The sequence below is a fragment of the Schistocerca americana genome, chromosome 5 (assembly GCF_021461395.2).
Source record: "Schistocerca americana isolate TAMUIC-IGC-003095 chromosome 5, iqSchAmer2.1, whole genome shotgun sequence".
Lineage (NCBI taxonomy): Eukaryota > Metazoa > Arthropoda > Insecta > Orthoptera > Acrididae > Schistocerca > Schistocerca americana.
The window spans coordinates 544,146,411-544,160,630 of record NC_060123.1 but is presented as its reverse complement, the minus strand read 5'-3'; the positions used below and the strand labels follow the sequence as shown (position 1 = coordinate 544,160,630).

Genomic DNA, 14,220 nt, shown 5'->3' with positions numbered 1-14,220 from the left:
TGGATGATTGTATAGGGAGAACCATGCCTGACGTTAAACCCAGACTCTATGCCATCGACAGTAGCCCGCCTGTTGTGAAAACTATCAATTGAGCTTGCTCCAATTTGTTGGCCGTTGAGAAATTTGACGGGTGCCCTACTTCCAGTTTGTGCGTCATGTTTTTCTGGCCGCTTTTGAACTTCTCGATCCACTCACAAAACACTCGACCGCAGTAATGTACTGTCCATGTACTGTGATAACAGTGCAGGGATGAATTTCAGCCCCTTTCACTCCTTCTGACGAAAAATATTGTATCACAGCCCTTTGTTCTTCCTTTATGGAACCTGCTAACGGAGTGGACATGTTTACACTTCCACTGCTGGTTCAGTTTTTTTGGGATGAAGATCAAGGGAGGCATACATCACTGCAGTGGTACCAACAGTGAACACTCATCGCGGAATGCAGTGCCACTACAGCAAAATTTCTTGTACGCCAGTCTGAAACTCAAACTACAACACGTAACACGTCTAACTTTCACACATTGCTGAACATGAGATGCAGAGCACTATATTATCATATTTTCACAGATTTGTAGCCTCTCTGTCACTATGTGAAGAAACCGCTACACCCCAATGTGGAACAATGCGCAATGATATTGTACATGTAGTGCTGGGATACTGGTAACAGCCTCAGTCTGAATATACAATAGGTACTGAGAAGATATAAGATGGAAAATTTCTCAATTTCCAGCTCCAAATTCGACGAGGCTCCTCGTGGCACGTGATTTCATTATAAGGGTCAAGACCGTTCTGTTTGTCTCTTTCCTTTCCTTTCCTTTTTTTCTGTTCAATGTTATTAGGACGAAATTTTAAACTGCATTAGCTGATAATCAGTGGAAACTGATGATGTACACCAGAAATTTTCGGGTGTGTGTGGTAGATTTTTCGGGTTAGAAATAAACTTTGCAACAACTTCGCAAAGGATGGTAGTTTATTAACGCTGCTAGGTAGCGAAATTCCTCAGTCTTCGTTTATTTTCCAGTGCAAATAATGAATTAGGATTAGTATAACAATTTAATAAAATTGAGAAAGTTGAGCTTCTTGTCGAAGTCAGTATGTTATTTCAGTTTTGTATGTGAGAACAGAACACAGGAGGTACAGCTCTGGCTAGTGTTCTGTTATGGCTGTCAGATGTTGGTAACGTTGGTTACCCACGAACGTAAGTTGCCCACGTTGGCGTAGACGCCGCCCTCATAATCGCAGTTGTCACTCCCCCACGATACGATGCCCAGCTGCGTGCTGCCGCTCACCAGAGGACCGCCGGAATCCCCAAAGCACGGGCTCTTGTCAATCCCTCCAGCGCACAGCATGCGCGGGGTCACTTCGCGACCGATGTCCGGGTAGTAACACGCGGAGCGCTCCATGACGCTGACGTCCACCTTCTGCAGGGTGCTGGGTTGGCTCGTCGACTCCGTCATTCCCCAGCCGGTCACCGTGACTGCGAGCCCGACTGGAGGATCGTAACCGTCGTCTGGCAGGTTCACGACTGCCACGTTGGTGCCGATTGGGAACGAACCATCCGGCTGCAAAATCAAACGTCCGTTAAACTGTGGGAAGAGCATTGTTCGGTTTTAGCATTTCAGGATTAAGAGGAAGCTCATGACAGAGCTAAATAATACAGTCGATTGTTTTAATCAATGGTATTTTACAGCTGTTACTAAACTTCAGTAAGCAACTTGAAACGCAACTACCGGGTTCCATGAGAACGTCTGTATTCGCTGCAACATGTGAATCATAACGAAACTTAAATGCTATGTTGCTCAAGCAGTACACCTTTTCTTGAATGTTACCTGTTTCTCAGTCATTGTAATGTGATAAGGTTGTTTCGGAAAAAACAGAACTGTTTTTTTGGGGTGTAATTTTTGCTTTTATGTCAGATTATGATCAGTTTTTTTTCACAAACAAAATTATGTCTGACTGCTTGACGTCGTCTTTTAGTATGCAATAGGTACGATTTTCAGACTGCTCTCGATTCTGTCTTCGTACTTAACCTGTCAGTATCAGTATGTACAGGCCCTAAATACCGTAATAATGTAGTTTATCAATTTCATTGTACTCGAGACAATATGCTATATCGGGGTTTTCTGTATCAAGGGGATATGTTTATGAAAGTAAGAACATATTCTGCTGTTCATTCTGTGTGCGCAGCTCGGACGCCATTATGTTGCAGGACCGCTGCTGGACAAGTATTGCACTAGTGGCAAGAAACCTTTCCCAAATGTATTTAATCCAGAGAGCAGCCATCCAGAAGTAAATACAAGAGGCGAGAGGCATTGTTTATAACAATCTGCGACGCAATATTAAGTCTGTTTAAAAATAAGGCCTATAGTAAAAATACATTAATCCCAGTAATAAATCTACCTCCCTATCAGTGGCATACCATCCACGAGGTCAGGCTTCAAAATAAAATCCGTTACAAATTTGAATAACTGCTTACATTCAAAAAATTATAAAGGAATGGGGATTCATGAATCAGTCTTCTCGGGACTTTTGGAATCGGTTACAATATGTATTATTTTTTCTTCATTAAAGTGTTTGTGTAGCCTACAATAATCACTCATCCTCCATTACAAAATCTGTTTTTTGGTAAAATTTTCGACGTCGCCTATAGACTTGAAGATAATGTACGAAATGCTGTGAAGGGATTTGAGTGCACAGGAATTGATTAGGTACGTTAAGCGCTAGGAGTAGTTTCGTGAAATTTGTATTGGAACTGCTGGTCGTAACTAATTTCGCTGTGGGAAATGCATGTAACAACTACTGGTACAGTTAAAACTTATAGTCTTCCATATTTTGTGTAACTGTTCACAATGATTTACGTAGCCTCATATACGTTTCAAATAGAAAAACATTTTTCCTTTGTTTAAACATTTTAAATTTCGCTATTTACAACAATGAAGAATAGATCTTGAAACAAAGTACCTTATGTTACCGCTTAGTAGGTATTAGGAGGACCCCTTAGCAGGATGAGATATGACAAAGTCGAGATCAAATACTGGAAAAGTGACGACGCTGTTCCATATTGCGACCTTGCTTGGCAGTGCGAATTTGCAGTGCCCAAAGATGTTACATGATGTTAATGACTTTCGAAAATCTGGGACCTACTTCGTGACAAGAATGCGTATCGAAATGAAGATTTCCTACGATCAGCAACCACTGATAACCATCATTAGCAGGAGCGCCACACTCGTCTCGCAGAGCACGGCTGCAAGCTCCATCACAGGGGGCAATTCCTTCGCCACAGTCAGAGCACATCCCATGCCACCTTATGGCGTAGCGGTGGCTCCTGAACGTAGTATACAGGTTTCCTGTCTAGAGAGCGTGTTATCAATTCCAAAAGCAGCGCAGAGAAACAAACGAGTGTCAAAAGATTGAGGAAAAATAGCTATTTCGACATTTACATCTACATGATTACCCTGAAGTTTACAATCAAGTGCTTGGCAGAGGGTTCATCGAACCACCTTCAAGCTGCTTCTCAGGCGTTCCATTCTCGAACAGCGCGCGTGAAAAGCAAACTCCTAAATCTTTCAGTTTGAGCTCATATTTATTTTATTTTATTATGATCACTTCTCTTCGTGAAGATGGGTGCCAACAAAATATTTTCACATTCTGACGAGGAAGTTAGTTATTTAAATGTCATGAGGCTGTCTTGCTGCAGCAAAAACTCCTTTGTTTTAACGTTTACCTTCCCAATTCGTGTATCATATCCGTGGCACTCTCTCCATTATTACGCGATAATACTAAATGAGTCGCCCATCCTTGAACTGCCGGCCGGAGTGGACGAGCGGTTCTGGGCGCTACAGTCTGGAACCGCGCGACCGCTACGGTCGCAGGATCGAATCGTGCCTCGGGCATGGGTGTTAGTGATGTCCTTAGGTTAGTTAGGTTTAAGTAGTTCTGAGTTCTAGGGGACTGATGACCTCAGAAGTTAAGTCCCATAGTGTTCAGATCCATTTGAACCATTTGAACCATCCTTGAACTATTTCGATGTTTTCCGGCAATCCCAGGTAATGCGGAGCCCTCACAGCACAGAAGTACTCCAGAACAGGGAGGACAAGCGTAGAACAATCAGTCTCTTTAGTAGACCTGTTATGATTTCTAAGTGTTCTGTTGATAAATAGCGGACGTTGGTTTGCTTTCGCCATAACAATATCTATGTGATCCTCCCAATGTAAGTTATTCGTAATCGTAATTCATAACTATTTAGTTAGGCTTCCGGCCTTTAGGCATGTGAGATTTATAGTGTAACTGAATTTTAGTGGATTCATCCTTACAGTACTCATGTGGATGACTTTATACCTTTATTCTGAGTCAACTGCCACTTTTTTCCCTGGTACAGATATCCCGTCTAGTTAATTTTGCAGTTCGTTTGGATCATCTGAGGACTTATTTTAAGTCGGAGCTAATTAACGCGGAGGAAAAAGAAACAAAACGAAAGCCGTGCCATACAGACCAATGCCTGCAAAACGGCTCGTTGAGCTGTCGGAGGGAGTCCACGTAAAATCTGATGAAGCAAAAAACATAAAGCTAGAAACAGACCGAAAGCAACTAAGAACAGTGGTCCTAGCTCCAAAACATCAGCAAAACTAAAGCAGCCGAATGCGTCCAGTGATGCGGTAAATTATAAGAAGTCGATGAGGACCTCTACTTTGATGAGGGTTATATCACTTGCAGCGTGTGCCTCAAGTAGGCTCGCTATTCGTGTGCATTGGACGAGGTTATCCAAGTGTGCACTCTATGTGAAGCATAACGCTTATAATTTATGTGCCATTTATAGCTTTTTTATGTGAAATTCATATAAGCTGTAAGGATTTTCATTTAGGGCTAATTTCTTATATATAATATTGTTCCTTAATTTGTCCCAGCAATTGCGCAAAATAGAGAAAACTAACATTTCTCAACTTTTCCAACAAAAATATAAAGTTAGTTAATTAAAGATTAAAACAGTGTAATGCTTTGAAAATTAATACTATAATAAAGATGTCTGAAGCAGTTTAGCTATTTATTATAATTTTCTTGTACCTAAAATGACAAACATTAAGTACCCCGTTCTGCCAAAGGTTCTCCTATTTGCAATAGCCATAGTTATAAGAGTCGAGTTGCATGAAATGGAAGCACTTCTCCAGACGGGAAGGAGAGTAGTTTGTAGCCTATACCCGATGGTATTCAATCGGTTTACTGAGCAAGCAGTAAAGGAAAGAAAAAATATTTGCGGTAGGAAGTTCAGGGAGAAGAAATAAAAGCTTTCACGTTTGCGGATGACATTGTAATTCTGTTAGAGACAGCAACAGATTTGGAAGAGCAGTTCAACGAAGTGGATAGTGTCTTGAAAAAAGGATATACAAGGGCTATTCGGAAAATGAGATTCAGTCTGTCCCAAAATGGAAACCGCAGTGAAAATCATATACTTTTATTTGCAACAGTTAGCTACACCCTACAGCTACTCGTCTACATAGTCGCCTCTATCACTCAGACATTTGTCCTAGCGGTCTACCAACTTTCAAATACTTTCGTCATACAAGGCAACAACTTATACTTCCAACCAATTCTCTACGCTGGACTACAGCTAGTTGTTTGAACCAAAATGTGGTCTTCATAGCCAGCGTTTCAGATGCGCAGAGATTAATGTCAGGGGAAGCCAATTACAGACTATATGGTGGGTGATCAGACACTTGCCATGGAAAACGCTGCCGGAGCGTCTTCACTAACCCTATAGAGTGTACCCAAGAACTGTCATGAAGGAGGACACGCATGACCGTTACGTTGTGTTCGCTGCATGACATCAGGCGAAATTCCCGACCAGACCCTCATACTAGGCCGAGACTCTATTTTCTAGGAGTCTTTACGTGCTCACTGTGCACTAAGTACTGAGAAGAGCGACGTGATGCGATCGACGGGCATACTAGAGTAACTACCCAACACATATGTGCACAGTTTCATCGTATTTTCGCTGAGATTTTCGTTTAGACCCAATCGGACCTTACTTTCCGGATAGCTCTCATATGATAAACATTGACAAAAGGAAAACAAAGAAAGAGGAATGCAACCGAATTGAACGTGGTGATGTTGAGTGAACTAAATTAAGAAAAGGGTAGCAGATGAGTTTTGCTACTTGGACAGCAAACTAATCCATGATGGCCTAAGTAGAGAGGGTGTAAGATGTAGACTGGTGACGGCAAGAAAAGTGTTTCTGAAGGAAAGAAATTTGTAGTCACTATATATAGATTTTTAGTGTTATAAGGACTCTCTGAAAATGTTTGGTGGATTGTAGCCATGCATGGTAGTTAAACACGGAGAGATTTAAAATGCAGAGCTACGGAATAATGCTGAAAATTAGGTGAGTTGATTACGTAAGTAATGAGGAGGTACTGTGTAGACATGGGGCGAAAAGAAATTTGTGGGGCAGCCTGACTAGAAGAAGGGTCGGTTGACGGGACACAGTAGTGATATCTGGGGATCACCAGTTTCGTGTGTGTATGTCTCAGGGGGAAAGGGGGGGGGGGGTGGCGGGGGGCAGGTAAAAACAGCAGAGGAAAGCCAAGAGATTAATACAGCAATCAGATTCAGAGGGATGTAAGTTGCAGTACAAACCAGTCTTCGAGCTGAAGACCACAATAACAACATTTTTCTGACTTCTCTTTGACGTTACCAACGGGCGCTCACCCGTACAACTGCGATGTCGTAGTCACCAGAAGTGCTGTCGTACTGTTCGTGTTGGTAGGCCACGGCCATGTCCAGCACAGTGCCGCCGCTGTCGCGACTGGAAGAGCCAGCACGCAGGTGGTACAGAACGTACTCTGAGAAGGGTACGCAGTGGGCGGCGGTCAGCGCCCACTGGGGACCGATTATGGAGGCGCCGCACGCCAGGCTGGCGGCGTACGTCAGGTACAGCTGCCACGGAAAGTCCTCGATGCTGGCGTCGGAGCCGCCTATGATACGGCCTTGGATACTCGTTCGCAGCCGCAGCGCCCGTGGGGCCACCAACTGCAGCTGCATTGCCAGCAGTAGGCACAGTGCGGCCACGTGGATGCGTGACATAGCTGGTCTCACATCCTAGTGAACGAGAACGTCTCACTTTACAATACCTCCATCTGCTATATCTGCCGTTTTCTTACTGTTATCACGGTAGTCCAAATAACTCAGATAAGGCACACTATCACGATGTCGAAGAGGGGATTCCGTGCAGATTTCCAGCTATCGGCGAATAGTGTCCAAATCTGGTAACGCGGCCATTACGAACTACTTATCGCAGATGATCATCAGCTTACGCTTCCAACTCGCTCGATTAATACTGCAATATTCTCATACATAAACAGTAAGCCCTCCACAAACCTTGGACCTTGCCGGTGGCTGGCGTGTCCCAGCGATACAGGCAGCCGTGCCGCAGGTGCAGCCACAATGGAGGAGTACCTGTTGAGAGCCCAGACAAACATGCGGTTCTTGAAGAGGGGCAGCATCCTTTTCGGTAATTGAAGGGGACTGACAACGTGAACCAAAACGACACTGTTGTGTTGGTACTGGGAACGGATCCAGGAATCATCTTGGGTAAAATATTACTGAGGTAAAATAATCTCCCTCTCGCATCTCCGGGCGGGACCTACTCAGGAGCACTTCGTTGGTTCAAATGGCTCTGAGCACTATGCCACTTAACTTCTGAGGTCATCAGTCGCCTAGAACTTAGAACTAATTAAACCTGACTAACCTGAGGTCATCACACACATCCATGCCCGAGGCGGGATTCGAACCTGCTACCGTAGCGGTCGCTCGGTTCTAGACTGTAGCACCTAAAACCGCACGGCTACTCCGGCCGGCTGAGGACGTGGTCATCAGGAGAGCAAAAATTGGCGTCCTACGGTTCAGAGCGTGGAATGTTATATCCATTAATCAGGCAGTTAGCTTAGAATATTTAAGAAGCAATATAGATTGGCTGAAGTTAGTTATAGTGGGTTTTGGTGTTGTCTGGTAGTAGGAGGAACAGGAAGAATCACGAAGCAAAGTTGTGTAAGTGGAAGATGTGGACACACTGGAATGTTTCAGGTTGATTATCTAACTGTAAGACAGCCATCTCTGAACCATATTTTAATTTGTAAGAAATTTTTCGGGACGGATCTTCGTTATGACCACAATTTACTGTTCATGAACTGATGATTAAGACTGAAGACACTGAAAAAAGGTAGAATATTAAGGAGGTGGGACGCGGATGGGTTGAAAGGACCAAAGTATGTTGAGAGTTTCAGAGGGAGCATTAGGCATCAATTGGCTAGAAAAGGGGGAAGGAACACAGATGAATGGATAGCATTGAGAGATGAAGCAGTGAAGGTAGCAGATAACAAAATAGGTAAAACACAAGGCCTAGTAGAAATCATTGGATAACACAGGAGATGCTGAATTAAACTGATGACAGAAGCAAGTATTAAAAATGTAACAAATGAACCAAGCGAAACGAAATACAAACGTACAGAAATGAGATTGGCAGAACGTGAAAAATGGCTAACCACGAATGGCTGGACGACTAATGTAAGGATCGAGGGGAAAGATAGATACCGTCTGCAGTAACATTAAAAAAGGCTTTAGAGAGAAGAGAACAGCTCTATGAATATCAAGAGCTCAGATGGGAAATCTGTTCGAAGCAAATAAGGCAAAGCTGAAAGATTGATGAAACATATAGAGGGTCTATACAAGGCGTGCCTATACAAGGACGGCAATATAATAGAAATGGAAGACAACATAGATAAAGTTTAGACGGAGGTATGGCACTGAGAAAAGACTTTGACAGAGCAGTGAAAGACGTCAGCCGAAAAAAGGGTCCTTGATTAAACGACCGTCCCTCGGAACTATTGATATCCTCGGGAGAGCCAACTATGTCGAAACTCTTCCATCTGGTGGGCAAGATGCGTGAGGCATGCGGAATACCCTCATCCTTCAAAAAGAATGTAATAATCCTAATTCCAAAGAAAGCAGTTGCTGACAGGTGTAAACATTACTGACCCTTCAGTTTAATAAGTCGTGGGTGCCAAATACTAACACGAATGCTTTACAGAAGAATGAAAGAAACAGGTAGAAGCCGACCTCGGGGAAGATAAGTTTGGATTCCGGAGAAATGTAGGAACGCGCGAGGCAATACTCACCCTACGACGTATCTTAAAACATAGGTTAAGGACAGGCGTGCCTACGCTTATAGCATTTGTAGACCTAGAGAAAGCTTCTGACGTTGTTAACTGCAATAGCCTCTTCGAAAATCTGAAGGTAGAAGGGGTAGAAAACAGGGAGTGAAAGTCTATTTACAACTTGTACAGAAAGCAGAGGTGCATGAAAGGGAAGCAGTGGTTGAGAAGGGAGTGAGACAGTTTTGTAGACTATCGCCGATATTACTGTATCCGTATACTGACGAACAGTTAAGAAACAAGAGAAAAACTTAAAATGGGAATTAAAGTTCACGGAGAAGAAATAAAAGCTTTGAATTTTGCCGATGACGCTGTAATTCTATCAGAGACAGCAAAGGGTTTGGAAGAGCAGTTGAATGGAGTCGACAGTGTCTTCAAAGGAATATATAAGCTGAACATCAACAAAACCAAAACAAGGATAATTTAATGTAGTCGAATTAGAGCAGATGATGCAAAGGGAATTATATTAGGAAACGAGACCATTAAGTAGATGGGTTTAGTTATTTGGGCAGCAAAATGACTGCTGATGCCAGAAGTAGAGAGGATATAAAATGTATACTGACAATGGCAAGGAAAGCGTTTCTGAAAAAGAAAACATGTTAACTTCGAATACAGATTTAAGTGTTGGTAAAACTTTTCTGAAAGTATTTCTTAGGTGGAAGTGAAACATGGACGATAAGCAGTTCGGACAAACAGGGAACAGAAGCTTTCGAAATGTGGTTGTCCAGAAGAATGTAAAAAATTTGGTGGGTCGATCACTTAATTAAGGAGGAGGTACTGAACAGAATATGGGAGACAAGACACTTGCCGAACAAGTGACCAAAAGAAGGGATCGATTGGAACGTCACGTTCTGAGATATCAAGGGATCACCAATTTAGTATTCGATGAAAGCGGGTGTTTGTGTGGGGGAGAGGCGGGAAGGGGGGAGAATGGCGGGGGGGGGGGGGGGGAATCGTAGAAAAATATGTTTGAAATGGCTCTGAGCACTATGGGACTTAACATCTGTGGTGATCAGTCCCCTAGAACTTAGAACTATTTAAACCTAACTAACCTAAGGACACCACACACATCAATGCCCGAGGCAGGTTTCAAACCTGCGACCGTAGCGGTCACGCGGTTCCAGACTGAAGCGCCTAGAACCGCACGGCCACACCGGCCAGCGAAATCGTAGAGGAAGGCCAAGAGATGAATACAGTAAGCAGATTTGGAAGGACGTGGGTTGCAGTAGTTATTAGGATATGAAGGGGTTAGCAAAGGATAAAGTAGCATGAGGAGCTGCATCAGAGCAGTTTTCGGACTGACGACCACAAAAACCGCAACATTTTGCAGCGGGTTAGGATCTTTGCAATGAAACAATTGTGAAAATACACATACTCTTCTTGGGAATGAGTAACACCCGAATATGTAAAACAGGCTAGAATTGATATCGTAGTTCAATTAAAAGAGTGCGTATGCAAAACTGAAGCCCACTGCTGGAAATAGTTTATTTCCTTATTTAAACAAATGCTAGATGGGGCCTTGATAGTCTTGCGCTTTCACACCGATTCCGGTTTTCGCTGTGGCGCACAGTCCACGGATAGAATCGCATTAATGGCAACATACACTATGTTGTTTTGTGTTGTATTCCACGTCCAATTAGGTGAATACTGGGCTGGTAATCACGTCCCACCTCAGTTACATAATGCGCAAAACATTTCGGACAAGTTTATACCAGTTTCGCATGGGACAATATGATCTGCAGACACATGGGGTGCATAAATTTCGTCCCAGGCGAGATGGAATGGCGAAAGGCCGCCCTCTGCCACAAATATTGCCAAATCCAGAATTACATGCCGACAACGTTAACATACGGGACAGCGCTAGAAAAACGACGACCGAAAAGGATAACTTATTCTGAGCTAAATCGTACAGCTACTGTCATTGATATGAACTGGAGCGGAGAAAGTATAAATGTGTTACAACGTTACCGATCTGTAAGTAAACATGGAAATGGCATCGGAAATGTGTAAACAACTTCTCTGACTCGATCATTGTTTAGGCATTGTTGTAACGTAGTTACAATGAAGACTTCTGCGACTGTGAAGATTCCATTGTAGTGAGACCTAAGGACATCACTGACATCCATGCCCGAGGCACGATTCGAACCTGCGACCGTAGCGGTCTCGCGGTTCCAGACTGTAGCGCCTAGTACCGCTCGGCCATCTCGGCCGGCTACGCGATATCAGACTGTCTGCTAATGTCCACTGGCATAATATATGTATTAAAATATTAAAATTAAAATTGTATCAACGAAAGTGCAACTCTAATGTTACAGGCCGGCTCCATCTTCCTGTAGAAATGCATGTGCAGGAAGTTATGGAATAAGGGTCTTCAGTACCGCGGAAAGAGCATAGTCAAGAATGCTTACTTCACATTTTCGCTCTTCATTACTTTGTTTCCTTCCATGCAGTACTTCAACCATAGGGGCTCAGGCGCCGGTAGCCACTAGTCAGCAGCTGGTGACGTATGCTGAGCCTGCAGCGGCTGCTCTCGGTGGTGACCGATATGACGTAAGACAACAGATGCGCGGAATAAGGCTAAGTGATGTCGCAGTTCTGCCTGTGCCCTCTGATAGCCGCAGGAAGCGCACAGTCTCCACATCTAATCCAGGACCGTCGTAGACTGGCTGGACAGAGGCTACTGCAGCCATTTGAAGGCCTCTCCTCGACGGATCCAGTTCTTATTATTACCACAACCATCGGGGCTCGCTCACAGCTGTCTATTGCCTAGAGACTCACCCTGCACAGTGAGGCTGTAGTTAAGTAGCCGTACATTCTAACAATGAATTTCACAGAGCTACGACACGTGAATGGCTAAGGAAATGACATTACTGACTTTGCTGGGAGCTGTTATACTCTCTGTCTAGATGTGTTATGACAAGTGGTAGGCACAGTCGTGGTGAGGTGACAAAAGTCATGGGATACCTCCTAATATCATGTCGTACCTCCTTTTGACTGGCGCAGTGCGGCAGCTCTACGTAGCATGTACTCAACAAGAATTAGATCGGAGGCTGGCCCACATGTCCCTTCAGTGATTACGAAGGCCGGCTTGATGCTCAGAAAACAGTTTTTACTGTTCAAGCACCGTGGAACATAAGATGGGGGGCACTATGTCTATCACGGAATAGCTCTTACTACATAAAATGTGTTGCGCTGCAACCCTGGTGTAACGAAACAACTCTCTGGGGAGGGCAACCACAGCTCAGAGACATGGTGAATAACAATAACAAACACTTTTCAGTCAATAAGCATTCAAACTCTTGTCAGTATAGATGCATCGCGCGGTTTATATTTCAAGAATAAAAACCTCTGTGCGAAATTTTTTGAAGTGGTAGAAGTCCAGATATTTAGGGTTGCATATAACAAAAAACAATGCAAGCGTACATAGGCCTGTGGCTGGCTCATTGACCGGTCATGCTTTGTATGTTTGGCCGACATCTTACGGATGTTTTCAATTTTATTATGACAGCCCATAAATGTGGTTCAAATCTTAACATGGATAACTTCGCGAATGCTGGGGCTCCGTAATTGGCCACCTAAGTCATGAAAGTACAACCATTGTGAGAACCTGTTACTATATTTTTGATGAACGCAACACTATGGTTCTGTATTTCTCCATTCCAGAAAGAAAAGAAAAGAAAACCATTCTTCGCAGATAAACCTGAAGATGAGTCTACACTGGCGTGAAACTGGTAACTGCTAATAAACATCTTCATACAGCTCTGTGACAGTTGCAAACACCTCATCATTCTTGACATTTTTAATTGTTGTAATTTTTACGACAATTTTGATGGTTATTGAGTGCTGAATATTTTATAGTTATTCACTTGCTGTAATTAGTCGTGCTGACAATTTGCTGTGAAGTAGGAGGTATGATGATACAGGGATGGCCCAGTCCGAGCATACAACAGAGAAATGAAGGGGCTTCCCATGAATACTCTCTCTGTTTCTGGCTCATAGATCCAGATGGCTCCTGGTGACTAGGGCTCTCCCTGCAAGGGCAGCAAGCGTCATACATGACTCTCATTCCCAATTTGAAACTGGGCTGTGGGCAGGCATAGGGGATCTGATTATGGACATCTGAACATCTATTGTCAGACGGAGAAGCTGCTGGTTACAAATAAACTTAGGAACAACTCCACAATAAAAAATAATTTAGTAATGTCAGTGGGCAGCGAAAATACTAATTAATTGATTACTTATTGGACTAATAAATTTGACAAACATGTGGTTTTCGTCGTTGTCTTATTTCAGTTTCGCGGCCAGAAGAAAACTCAGGAGGTACAATTGCGGCTAGCGTAGTTTCAAAGTTTTGTGTTATGGCTGTGAGACGCCGGCGACCCTGGTTATCCAGGATCGCAAGTTGATCACGTTGACGTAGACGGAGCCCCCAAACTCGCAGTCGCCGCTGCCCCACGACACGATGCCCACCTGCGTGCTGCCGCTCACCAGAGGACTGACAGAATCGCCATAGCACACGCTCTTTCCCCTCTCTCCAGCGCGCAGCATGCGCGGAGTTACTTCGCGTCCGCCCGGGAAATCTCACTCGGAGCGGTCGCTGACTCTGATGTCCACTTTGTGCAGGATGAGGGGGTAGTCGGTCTCCGTGTATCCCCAGCCGCTCACTGTAACTGCCAGGCCGACTGGCGGGTTGTATCCAGCCTCTGGAAGGTTCACGATTGATACGTTGTTGCCAAGTGGGAACGAAGCGGCAGTCTGTAAAATTAAACGTCGGGTAAAATTAATGAAGGCAGTCTTATGTTTCTAGATTTAGAGAAATCTTTTGATAATATGGAATAGTACAGCCTATTTTCATAATCGTCAGTATTTTCCAAGTATTTCTTCTCGACAGTGCTACAGTAAACGCCGGCCTTTGTGGCCGAGAGGTTCTAGACACTACAGTCTGGAACCGTGCGACCGCTACGGTCGCAGGTTCGAATCCTGCCTCGGGCATGGATGTGTGTGATGTCCTTAGGTTA

At 43.9% G+C, this 14,220-nt stretch overlaps 1 protein-coding gene across 1 annotated transcript; it reads right to left on the bottom strand.

Annotated features, from left to right (window-relative positions):
• Positions 1-1,165: 1,165 nt before the first annotated feature.
• On the bottom strand, positions 1,166-13,750 carry LOC124616512 (trypsin alpha-like). Its single transcript, XM_047144825.1, has 3 exons — positions 13,583-13,750; positions 6,702-7,091; positions 1,166-1,561 (listed from the first exon to the last, which is right to left on the bottom strand). Exons 1-3 carry the CDS (start codon positions 13,748-13,750, stop codon positions 1,166-1,168), a joined length of 954 nt encoding a protein of 317 aa, XP_047000781.1.
• Positions 13,751-14,220: the final 470 nt, after the last annotated feature.

What these genes read in the sequence shown, in the direction of transcription:
- LOC124616512 (XM_047144825.1), bottom strand. Translation starts at nt 13,750, where the DNA reads ATGCTGCGCGCTGGAGAGAGGGGAAAGAGCGTGTGCTATGGCGATTCT. An exon ending in TGCGATCCTGGATAACCAGG is followed by an intron (nt 7,092 to 13,582) that starts GTCGCCGGCGTC and finishes CTCGTTCACTAG; the next exon opens with GATGTGAGACCAGCTATGTC. An exon ending in ACGACATCGCAGTTGTACGG is followed by an intron (nt 1,562 to 6,701) that starts GTGAGCGCCCGT and finishes TTGATTTTGCAG; the next exon opens with CCGGATGGTTCGTTCCCAAT.